At 38.1% G+C, this 12,302-nt stretch overlaps 1 protein-coding gene across 1 annotated transcript in view; it reads right to left on the bottom strand.

The window, feature by feature from the left end:
- Positions 1–12,302, bottom strand: part of LOC150089029 (uncharacterized) — a 127,758-nt gene that overhangs the window by 51,098 nt on the left and 64,358 nt on the right. Inside the window, exon 5 of the mRNA XM_090370385.1 lies at positions 12,028–12,092. Coding sequence (XP_090226511.1) covers positions 12,028–12,092 — 65 coding nt within the window. The remainder of the gene's footprint in view (positions 1–12,027; positions 12,093–12,302) is intronic.

Raw genomic sequence — 12,302 nt, 5'->3', positions numbered from 1 at the left:
CTCACAACAACTGACAAATTTGATTGGATATTATGATGTGGTTACAAAGGAACTGGATGCAAAAAATAATTTTGATATCATATACTTGGATTTTAGGAAAGCTTTTGACACTGTTGCGCATGGAAGACTACTGTACAAACTGGAGCAGAATAGTATTAAAGGTAAGTTGCTACAATGGATAAAAGGATGGTTGATTGGGAGAAGACGGAGGGTGGTAATCAATGGGTGCTGCTCTTCGTGGACTAATGTTATTAGTGAAGTCCCACAGGGTTTGGTGTTGGGTCCACCGTTGTTTTGCATATTTATCAATGATATCGATGAAGGTATATCAGGTTTAGTGTCGAAGTTTGCAGATGATACAAAGGTTGGCAGGGTTGTTAATGACAGTAATGGCAGTGTGCTACTGCAACAAGATCTAGAAAATTTGGGAAGATGGGCTGAGAAGTGGCAACTGAAGTTTAACATTGACAAATGCAAAGTACTGCATACGGGTAGAAGTAACCCCAGAGGAACGTACCAACTGTGTGGTACTACACTTAGGGTGGTAGAAAATGAAAAAGACCTGGGAGTAATCGTGCAGTCAGATATGAAGTTTTCTGAACAGTGCAGACAGGCTGCAAGAGCAGGTCATGGGGTTTTGTGAATGTTATACAGGAATTTTGCTAGCAGGGAAAAGGAGGTGATTGTCCCTTTGTATAAGGCAATGGTCAGGCCACGCCTTGAGTACTGCGTACAGGTCTGGAGGCCTCATTTTAGGAAGGATGTAGATTTTCTTGAGCATGTACAGAGAAGGGCAACAAGATTGGTGAGGGGAATGAAGGGATCCTCTTACCAAGAGAGGCTTAAGTTCTGCAAATTGCAGCGGCTGGAGACTGTGAGGTGATCTGATTGAAGTGTATAAGGCCTTGACTGGGTTGAGCACGTTGAATTCTGATGGGATTCTTCCACTTGTTCAGATTAGAAACCTAAGGGGGCATAAATTCAAATTGAGGAAAGACAGCTGTAGAATAGATGTGCGGAAATTTGGGTTTATCCAGCGTTTTGTCTAGTTTTGCTGGAACAAACTTCCATTTGTTGTTGTGGAAGTTGATAGGTTAAATAAATTAAAGGAGGAACTGGACAAACATTTAGAGGGAATGGTTGTGTGAATTTTTTTGGCTGATGCTACATAAGCTTATGTAGCATCAGCCAAAAAAAAAAAAAAAATGCTTGCTTTCTTACATCACATACCACGATTACTATTACATGTATTCCTGCTCTGGTGACTGGGCAGAATCACAGACACTTCCAAATTCAATCCTAAGTTACAACTTTTTCCCAACTTGCTCTGTACTTGTTAAGTAAGTCCTGAGATCTCCTGTTCTTAATATCATTAGTGCCGACATGAACTATATCACCTTCTGCACCCTGAAAATATGATAACTGCTCCCCCAGCAGACATACCCCTGAGTCACTGACAATAACTATCTCTATGAGACCAGTGTATTCTACTTTGGGGATTGCTGCTGTTCTGTCTGATGGATCCTCTCCATTTTAATTTGTCACATGCTTTGCACCAAACATGCACAAGGACACCCCTGATCCCACACTGCATCATGTTCCACATATACCTGCAAACATCACACAAGCAGCATATTTTGTAAGACCACGAATCGTAGGAGAATCACCCCTTAAGTTCTCCTTTGAAAACTGAAGGGGTGTTGCAGCTACTACTTTGAGGCTGTTGCTTTGCTGCATAATTTTCATTTAACTTGAGAATACAACACTAAACTAATGGATATTTAAATTCAATAATATGTATTATGCTATCAAGTTTCTATTGCCCTATACTATTACTAAAAATATATGCCAACCTATGTGAACCTATGAGATATTTATTTACCACAATTAAAACCCTAAAATTCCACTGCCATGCATTATACGACTAAACGTAACCATGATGCGATTTTTGACTGTAATCACCAATACAAAAGCTGGCTGAAGAACCCTTTGAGGTTGGATACATATTATAATTTCTTGCATGCACTGACCAAGAGAAAATAACTTTAAATAAAGTGAGAGGGTACATTCAGTTAAACAAAGCATATAAACTGACACAGGCACAAACATTCAAGATCGAACATATTTAATTTAGCACAAACACAGAAAACAGAGGTATTAGCTTTCGGCTAGGATACCAACTGACTGAGCACTGAATGGTGGTGGTGGTTTTATGTGTGGGTGACCTTGGAGTGCAATAAGCACATGAGAAGGAAGAAGGTTGAGGTGGGTGACTGGCAATGGCCAACCTCATGGAGTAAGAGAGGCTAAAAGGCGGGGTGTATGCGGGTGTCATGGTCTCTGTTGAGTATAGTTTCAGTGGTGCCAATTCCAACCAGTGGCAGATCTTGAAATTACATGAAAATCCTATGGTTTTAGCATGCTGCCAACAGAAATTTACAAATGCAAAGATTTGCATATCGGTAGGAGTAACCCCAAATAAACGTACCAACTGTGTGGTACTACACTCAGTGCGGCAGAGAATTAAAAAAACCTGGGGTAATTGGCCAGTCAGATATGAAGTTTTCTGAGCAGTGCAGACAGAGCAGGTCATGGGGTCTTGTCAATGATATACAAGAAATTTTGCTAGTAGGGAAAAGGAGGCAGTTATCCCTTTGTTTTAAAATAAGGGTCAGGCCACGCCTTGAGTACTGTATACAGGTCTAAAGGCCTCATTTTAGCAAAGGGTAGCAAGATTGGTGAGGGGAAAGAAGGGGTCCCCTTACCAAGAAAGGTTAAGTTCTGCAAATTGCAGCATCTGGAGACTAGGCACCTGTAAGGTGATCAGATCGAGGTGTATAAGGTCTTGAATGGTTTCAGCAGGCTCAATGCTGATGGGATTCTTCCTCTTGCTCAGATTAGGAACCAGAGGGGGCATAAATTCAAATTAAGGAAAAGACAGTTGTAGAATAGAATAGATGTGCAGAAATTTACCTTTAGCAAGGGGATAGGGGACTGCTGGAACAAACTTCCATTTGTCGTTGTGGAAAGGTGTGGCCTGAGCATTGCCTTATACAAGGGGATAATCACTGCCATATCCCTGCTAGCAAAATTTCTCTATATCATTGACAAGACCCCATGAGCTACATTGTAGCCTGTCTGTACTGCTCAAAAAACTTCATGTCTGACTCCACAATTATCCTCAGGTTTTTTTCATACTCCACTACCCTGAGTGTAGTACTGCACAGTTGGCATGTTATTCTGTGGTACTGACACTCATATGCAGTACTTTGCATTTGTCAATGTTAAACTTCAGTTGCCACTTCTCAAACTATCTGCCCAACTTTTCTAGATCCTGTTGCAGTAGCACACTGCCATTAACAATTAATTAATATCTTTATTGCAGGCAGTGAATGGTTACATGATTGCCTGTTGCAACCCTACCAACCTTTGTATCATCGCAAACTTTGCCATTAAGCCTGATAAACCTTTGTCAATATCATTGATAAATATACAAAAAAACAGTGGGCCCAACACACAAAACTCTGGGAGACTCCACTAATAACATTAGCCCACGAAGATCAGCATCCATTGCTTACCACTCTGTCTTCTCCCACTCAACTACCCTTTTATCCATTGTAGCAACTTGCACTTAACACCATACTGCTCCAATTTTTACAGTAGCCTTCCAGGGGCAAAGGTTGATGACATTGTAGAGAAGATATCATTTTTTAAGGGCACAAAAGGTGATATTGTACACGTTGGCACTAATGATATTAAGAGTAGGAGACCGGTGGAATTACTTAACAAGTACGGATCAAGGTTAAAAAAAAAAAAAAAAAAAAAGCTGTGAGTTAGGGTTGAATTTGAAAGTGTCTGCAATTCTGCCCAGACACGATAGGAGGGAATATACGATGAGAGCCTTGTCGATCAATTCAGTCCTGCAGAGATTGTGCAAGAATCAAGGAGTAGAATTTTTCTCAGCCTGGTCTGTGCTTGTTAACAGGAGAGACTGCTTCTACAGGGATGGGATACACTTAAATAGAAAGGGTGCAAGAATATTTGCTGATGCTATCGAGGCAGAGTTAGGTGGTGGGTGGGAAAACTGCTAGCTTCGAGGGATACACAGACTAATAGATTAACAGTAGCCACTGGCAGAGGTGAAAGTGATTCTTGCACTGCTTCTACAGAAATGCAATTGAGCAGCAGCCTGGAAAGCAAGGCAATGGAGATTTCTAGGACTGCTGGTAATCATGGTGGAACAAGTAAATACATGGGCTGTGTTAGGGTAACTAAGAGTAGAAACAGGTGCATGCATACTTGCATGGACACCAATGCTAGGAGTATAGTTAATAAATTTGATGAGCTTGAAGTGCTAGTCAAGACATCAAAGGCAAATATTGTTAGGATATCAGAGATATGGTGTCACATAGACATAAGCAGTGCAGAATTGGAATTTGGGGAGTACAATGTGTACAGAAAGGACAGGAAGGGTTATGCTGTGAGTTAAGAAACACAAAATCTAAGGAAGTACATCCAATTGATGTTTGGTGGACAATGCAATGTAGAGTCTGTTTGGTGTGATATAAGCACTGGGAAAGGAAAAATGAGAGTAGGTGTGTGTTATAGGCCTAATGAATCTAATGAGTATGAGCAATTGTGCACAGAAATAGAGTAGGCCAGTAAATCAGAGTGTCTTATAATGGAGGATTTTAATTTCCCAGAGATTGATTGGAATTCATGGGTTGGTCACATACACACTAGCAAGGCTTTTGTGGATTTATTGGACGATTGTTTTCTACAGCAGCATGTTCGGGAGGAAACTAGAGGGAGTAATACTCTTGATCTAATTATCACTAGTGATTCTTCTTGCATCAAGAATCTGCAGATTAAGGTGGTAGTGATCACAGTGTGCTGAAGTGGGATTTACTCAAAGAGGTAACTAACTCAAAGTAACTAACTCACTTTGAATTAACTCAGAGGTAAAGGGAAGGGTTTTTGCTTTCTTAAAGGTGACTATGGTGGTCTGAGACAGTATTTAAATTCTTTACAGTGGGACAAACTGATGATGTTACCAACAGCAAATTCAAAATGGGAAGCATTCAAAGAATTAATCGTGGAAGTTACTAGGCTTTCATACCACTAAGAAATATTGTTCAAGATTTAGGCCTAAAAGGACGTCAGATGAACTAATTAGACATGTGACAGAGAAGAAAAATGTATGAGATATATATAAATTAACTGGTGACACAGAAGCCTCTGATATATATATAACTGGACTGTAACCAAGTCACAAAGGAGGTTAGGCAGGCAAAGGCAGATTACGAGAAATCTTTGGCAAAGGATGCAAAGAAAAACAGCAAAGAGTTCTTTACTTTTCAGGGAGGGGAGTGCCAGAGGTGTATTAAACTCTGGCAGTAAGCTAGATAATCTTGTAATAACTGATAGTAAAGTAGAGGAGAAATTGTTGAAGATAAACATAAACATAAATTGAAGCAGTGTGGCATATTGCTGCTATGGATAAAGGGATGGTTGAGTGAGAGAAGACAGAGTCGTAATTAATGGATGCTGCACTTTGTGGACTAATGTTATTAGCGGAGTCCCCCAGGGTTCGGTGTTGGGTCCATTGTTGTTTTCTATATTCATTGTGCGTAGCACACGCTTCTTGATTAGACCGGGGTTTGAGCCCATGACCAACAAATATGGAGGATGCAGAAAGGTCAGGAAATGACCACCGCATATCCAGGGAGCAATATGGCCTTAGTTGCTAATGCTCCTAAAAACCAAACAACAACAGCATTCATTAATGATACTGATGATGGTATATCAAGTTTAAATGTCCAAGTTTGCAGACGATATGAAGGTTGGCAGGGTTGTTAACGACAGTACGCTGCTGCAATAGGATTTAGGAAAGTTGAGCAGATGGGCTGAGAGGTGGTAACTGAAGCTTAACATTGACAAATGAAAAGTACTGCATATGGGAAGCAGTAACCCCAGAATAACGTATCAACTGTGTGGTACTACACTGGCAGTGGTAGAGAGTGAAATGGATCTGGGGGTATTTGTGCAGGCAGATATGAAGTCTTTTGAGCAGTGCAGACAGTCTGCAAGAGAGCAGGAGGTGATTATCCCCTTGTATAAGGCATCTCATCCTTGAGTACTGTATACAGGTCTGGAGGCCTCATTTTAAGAATTATGTAGCCCTGTTGGAACGAGTACAGAGAAGGGCAACAAGATTAGTGAATGAAAAAAAAAAATGGTTGCTCTTACGAAGGAAGGCTTAAGTTTTGCAAATTACAGTGTCTGGAGTCCCGGAATCTTTGAGGTAATCTGATTGAGGTGTATAAAGCCTTGAATGGTTTCAGCATGCTCAATGCTGATGGGATTTTTCCTCTTGCTCAGATAAATCGCCTGAGAGGGCATAAATTCAAATTGAAGAAAGACAGTTGTAGATTAGATGTGCAGAAGTTTGCCTTTAGCCAGCGGGTGGAACAAACTTCCATCTGTCGTTGTAGAAGTTGATAGCTTAAACAGATTCAAGGCAGAACTAGACAATCATTTGGAGTGAATGGATGGGTGAAATGAGAAGAGTGGGTGGGTTTTTTTTTTTGGCTGATGCCATATAAGCTTGCTTTCTTGCATCATGTGCTCTTGCTAATGCTAAAAATATCAAAATTATTTTTTGCATCAAGGTGTGGCCTGACCTTTGTAACCATATCATAGTATCCAATCAAATTTGTCAGACAAGATCTTCCCTTAACAAACTCATGCTGTGTCCGAGCTATAACTGAAGTCTTGTCTAGATGATCCTGCAATGCTTCTTTAACCAGTGACTCCATTATTTTCCCCAGAACAGAAGTTAAACTAACATCTGTAATTACTCGTGTCATCCTTAGGTTCCCTTTTGTGAAATGGTGATATATTTGCACATCTCCAGTCAATAGGGACGTCTCCTGAGTACAAGGATGCTCTCATAATTATGGTTAAGGGTTTGGTTACTTCCTTTAATATAACGAAAAAATCCCATCCACCCCGGGCACCTTTCTTATGTTTAACTACAAGAATACCTCCTCCACTTAGTTCTCAGTTATTAGAAATATCATTAAGCAACCAGTTAAAAATTAATAAAGTTTTGGCATTTCCTCCCTTAATAATTCTTCATGTGTGAATGTAGATGCAAAATACTCATTCAGATTGTCAACTATCTGAGCAGGATCATCAAGAGTCAAACCATCCATATGAAGTGGTCCGATCTGATTCATCCCCTTCCTTCTAGAGTTTATATAACTAAAGAAGTCCTTGCTGTTTTTTTTGCATCTGGTGCCAAAGATTTCTTGTGATCTGCCTTTGCTTGCTTAACCTCCATTGTGACTTGATTACAGACTAGCTTATATCTACCATAGGCTTCTGTGTCCCCTGATAATTTATATGCATCTCATCCATTTTTCTTCTCTGCCACGATTCTCAATAGTTCATCTGACATGCATTTAGACCTAAACCTTGAACATTATTTTTTAATTGGTATGAAAGGCCTAGATTACTTCCTTTAATGCTTTCCACTTAACATATGCTGTTGGTAACATCATCAGTTGGTTCCAATGTATAGAATTTAAAAACAGTCTGCGACCACTTTCATGAAAGCAAAAACCCTCCCCTTTACCCCTGATGGTAGTTACACCTTTAAGTAAATCTCACATTAGTACACTGTGATTACTACCACTAGTGGTTCTTTTTATCTGCAAATTCTTAATGCACGAATAATCACTGCTGATAACCAGACAAATAGTATTACTCTCTCTAATGTGTTGCTATAGAAAACAATCATCCAATAAATCCACAGTCTTGCTAGTGACCAACCCACAAGGTCCAGTCTATATCTGGGAAGTTAAAATCCCCCATTATAAGACAATCTGATTTACTGGCCCAATCTATTTCTCTGTACAACTGTTCATTGTACTCATCAGTGTAATTAGGCTACAATACACTCCTACTCTCAACTTTGCTTTCCTGGTGCTTATGTCACACCAAACTGACTCAACACTGCACACCCTTGTCAACTGGATTTGCTTTCTTAGATTTTGTGTGTTTCTTAAGTAACAGCATCACCCCTCCTTCTTTTCTATCCTGTCCATACTCCCCAAATTCCAATTCTGAAATCTCAACAATATCCACTTTTGATGTCTTTGCCAGCACTGCAAATTCATCAAATTTATTTACTATACTCCTTGCATTGGTATATGCAAGTATCCACACCTTGAGCACTGTATACAGGTCTGGAGGCCTCATTATAAGAAAGATGTAGAACCATTAGTACGTGTACAGAGAAGGGCAACAAGATTAGTGAATATAACAAAGGGTTGCTCTTACAAAGAACAGCTTAAGTTTTAAAAATTACAGTGTCTGGAGACTAAGCACCTGTGAGGTGATCTGACTGAGGTGTATAAAGCCTTGAATGGTTTGAGCATGCTCAATGCTGATGGGATTCTTCCCTTGTTCAGAATAATCAACTGAGAGGGCATAAATTCAAATTGAGGAAAGACAGTTGTAGGATAGAGGTGCGGAAGTATGTCTTTAGCCAGCGGGTGGTTGATTGCTGGAACGGACTTTCATCTGTAGTTGTAGAAGTTGATAGCTTAAATAGATTCAAGGCAGAACTAAACAAAAACATTTGGAGCAAGTGAATGGGTGAAATGAGAAGGGGGTTAGTTTTTTTTTTTGGCTGATGCTATATAAGCTTGTTTTCTTGCATCATGTGCCTTTGTATGCACATGATAATGTGCATACAAAGGCACATGCAAATGCAAGTGCTAATGTATGCACTTGCATTTGCTTTGCATGTGCTTTGTATGCAAATGCTAATGTATGCACTTGTTCTTACTCTTAGTAACCCTAACAAAAGCCGTGTATTTACTTGTTTCATGTTGACTCCCAGCAGTCCTTGAAATCACCAGCATTCTTGCTTTCAGGCAGCTGCTAATTCCAATAGAAACAGTGCAAGAATCACTTTCCTCTGCTTGGGGCTACTGTTAAGCTAGCAGTTTTCCAACCTGCCTTGATAGCATCAGCAAATATTCTTGTACCCTTTCAATTTAAGTGTATTCCATCCCTGTAAAAAAAGCTCTCTTGTTAACAAGCACAGACCACGCTGAAAAACCAGTGAGCCTTGCACAATCTCTCCAGGGCCGAATTGATTGACAAAGCTCTCATCATATATTCCCTCCTATCTTTGTCTGGCCAGAATTGCTGATACTTTCAAATATCACCCTAACCTGTGACTTTTTCAACAAAATTGTTCCGTACTTGTTAAAGATAGTAATTAAAACAAAAACCAGCAAAATTTTCCAAAAAACTTATCTGTTTCGAAATCTGAAAATTCTTGGTTGTACAGTTCATAGCCTTGAAGTAAATGTGTTCAGACTCATCTATCAACAGGTAGTGGGTGGTCTCATAATACATCTCTGATGATGTCTGAATAATGAAGGATTCTCTGAGTTGCCATGTGGTACAAAAAAGTTTGAATTAGTTGAAATCACTTGTTTATTTCCTTGTATAAAAGTATGGGCAAAGTGCACTAATTTAAAACTGATCTGCATGTATGTGTGCACAATTTGGTCATTGTCCTGCATGGGACACAACATTCAATAAACTATTGTAGTGTTTCACGATTTACTTGGAAAATGATGTTAATGCTGTTTTTTTATAATTGTAATTTAGCTACAATACAATATATAGCTGTACTTCCACCAATTCAGTGACATCAACATGTGCTTTACTTTTCATGTGAATACAGTGATTAAGATATATTTGCTTTTCATTTTTTTTTATAGCATTCCAAATGACAGACCAAAATACAATGGATGCAGCTTACTGTGATAACTTTGGGACACAGCCTAATTGATAACAATAACCAATGAAACAAGAATATGGCTCTTCAGAGTTGTTTACTAATTCAGAATGAAAATGTGTACATAAAAAGGTTCAAGTGTACAGAACGAAAACACGAAAATCAAACAATATAAAATACTTTTGATTATTCACTATTTCTTCAAGAAAGTAAAAAATAAAAATGAAATTGTCATAATGTTTCTTGAAATCCGTACAAACTGTTTAAAACAAATAAAGAAAATATTAAAATTGAGAATTAGAAAAGAGTTAATGCTCTACTGTAAATCAGTCAAATTGGTAGGAGTACAGATACAATACTTTCTTTCATGGAGTAACAATATTGACAAACAACAGTTGGAGTAGTTCAAGACAAAACTGGAATATGTAATCACTTCTACTGCAGCTGCGTAAACCACAACAAGGGGTAAAAACAATAACAAAAACTGAAGTGCTCATTGCAAAAAAAGTCATTTCCCCTATGTATTAGTATACATCTGATCAAGACTCACGATAATGTTACACAAATGATAACATTATCCATGACCACAATAAGCAGCACTATAGAAGTTTGTTATTGTTTGTTATTTGGTTTTTAGGAGCATTAGCAACTAAGGCCACATTGCTCCAGGAATATGCAGTGGCCATTCCCTTGACCTTTCCGCATCCTCCGTATTTGGTGGTGACGGGCTCGAACCCCGGTCTAATCAAGAAGCGTGCTACGCACTGCTGCTCCTTCCCACCTGGCTACGGAGGCACCCACTATAGAAGTGCTCCACTTTTTTGAACACCTTGAAAAACATCAATTTTAAAGAAATAATATCACTGAAAGACTATTTTTTATTTGTTTATTTGAAAATGCCCACTAGCTTCGAAATGATCATCTGGGTGGTGGTATCCTCTGAAAATAAATAACAGTAGTCTTCTCTACTAGACAAGCATTATTTATTTGAAGTAGTTTGTTGTTATTTGGTTTTTTAGCAGCATTAGCAACTAAGGCCATATTGCTCCGGGATATGCGGTGATCATTCCCTGACCTTTCCGCATCCTCCGTATTTGGTGGTGACAGGCTCGAACCCCGGTCTAATCAAGCGATTTGAAGTAGTGCAATACCAGCTATCTCGCTGTGAAGGCAACCACAATTTGAGATACAATTAAAACGATGCCTTTTACACTACCTATGTAGTTCAAATTTATGGGTTAACTATGGTGTATGTACACCAATGTTATATAGTTAATTACCAAAACCCATAAGGATTATGCCTTGTGCATTTCATTTTCAAATACGTTATTAACAACACCATTTGGCATCTCTCATATTGTGGATATAACTGCAACTGTGATGGCATGTTGCATTACCAGGGTACCTTCCTGCTCACTAATGATGAAGCCCACTAGCTTCGAAACAATCGTCTGGGTGGTGGTGATATTCTCTGAAAATAAATAACAGTAGTCTTCTCTACTAGAGAAGTGTTATTTATTTGAAGTAGTGCAATACCAGATATCTCGTGAAAGCAACCACAATATGAGATACAATTAAAACGATGCTTTTTACACTATCTACATAGTTCAAATTTATCGGTTAACTATGGTGTATCTACACCGATATTATATAGTTTATTTGTTTAAAATATGAGATAGTGTTATTGCAGTTTGTTTTAAGAAAAATAATTAAATGTTTTAACTTACTTGTCCTTATATCATTTGTGTTAATGTACTAATATTTTATATATCAGTAAAATATTTTATTAAAAGGTTTCATATATTACTTATTGTCTTATGTTTGGCCTGTCAACATTCTCAACACAGTGTTTTGAATCAAGCCCAAAATATGCATCACAATCATCAATGACCTATTTCAAATTAGGAGATTTGGCAGGAACAACAAGCAGTTGTGATGTATGCTGAATTTGAAAGTTAAGAAATGCAACTATTAGCTTAAATAAGTTGTAAAATTTTAGTGACAAATGAAGTAATAATTATGAAAAGAGAACTTTTGGGAGGCAGCAGCTCAATTCTGAGGCTGGTAAATTTATATAAAAAAAGAACAATAATTACATAAGTAAAATACAGCACTACTTTTAACTTTATGTACATTCCATGATTTATTAACTCAGACCATTCTAATATACAAGAAAAATCATATTATCATGAAAACTTTAATACCGCATCCTTTCTAATTCCAGCTGTTTCTGTTTCATTTCATCTTCTTTAATCTTAGCAGTTAGATTCTATAAAAAAATGTGAAGAAAAAAATTCAGCTTGCAAAATAAGCTGATAATAGAAAGTTCTATGGAAATATTAAAATATAATTGGCAACAAAAATTCAATTTAATGCAATGTTTATTATTCCCCATTTGGCAGACTAGTTATATTAGTTTATGTATATGTTTGCAAGGAAAAAGCAAACACCTAAAACATTCATTATGGTAATCAAAAAA

Source organism: Mastigoproctus giganteus, chromosome 3 (assembly GCF_048544385.1).
Source record: "Mastigoproctus giganteus isolate SK-2022 chromosome 3, ASM4854438v1, whole genome shotgun sequence".
Classification (NCBI taxonomy): Eukaryota; Metazoa; Arthropoda; class Arachnida; order Uropygi; family Thelyphonidae; genus Mastigoproctus; species Mastigoproctus giganteus.
Note: the sequence above shows the minus strand (reverse complement) of the source record. Positions and strands in the feature narration are given on the sequence as shown.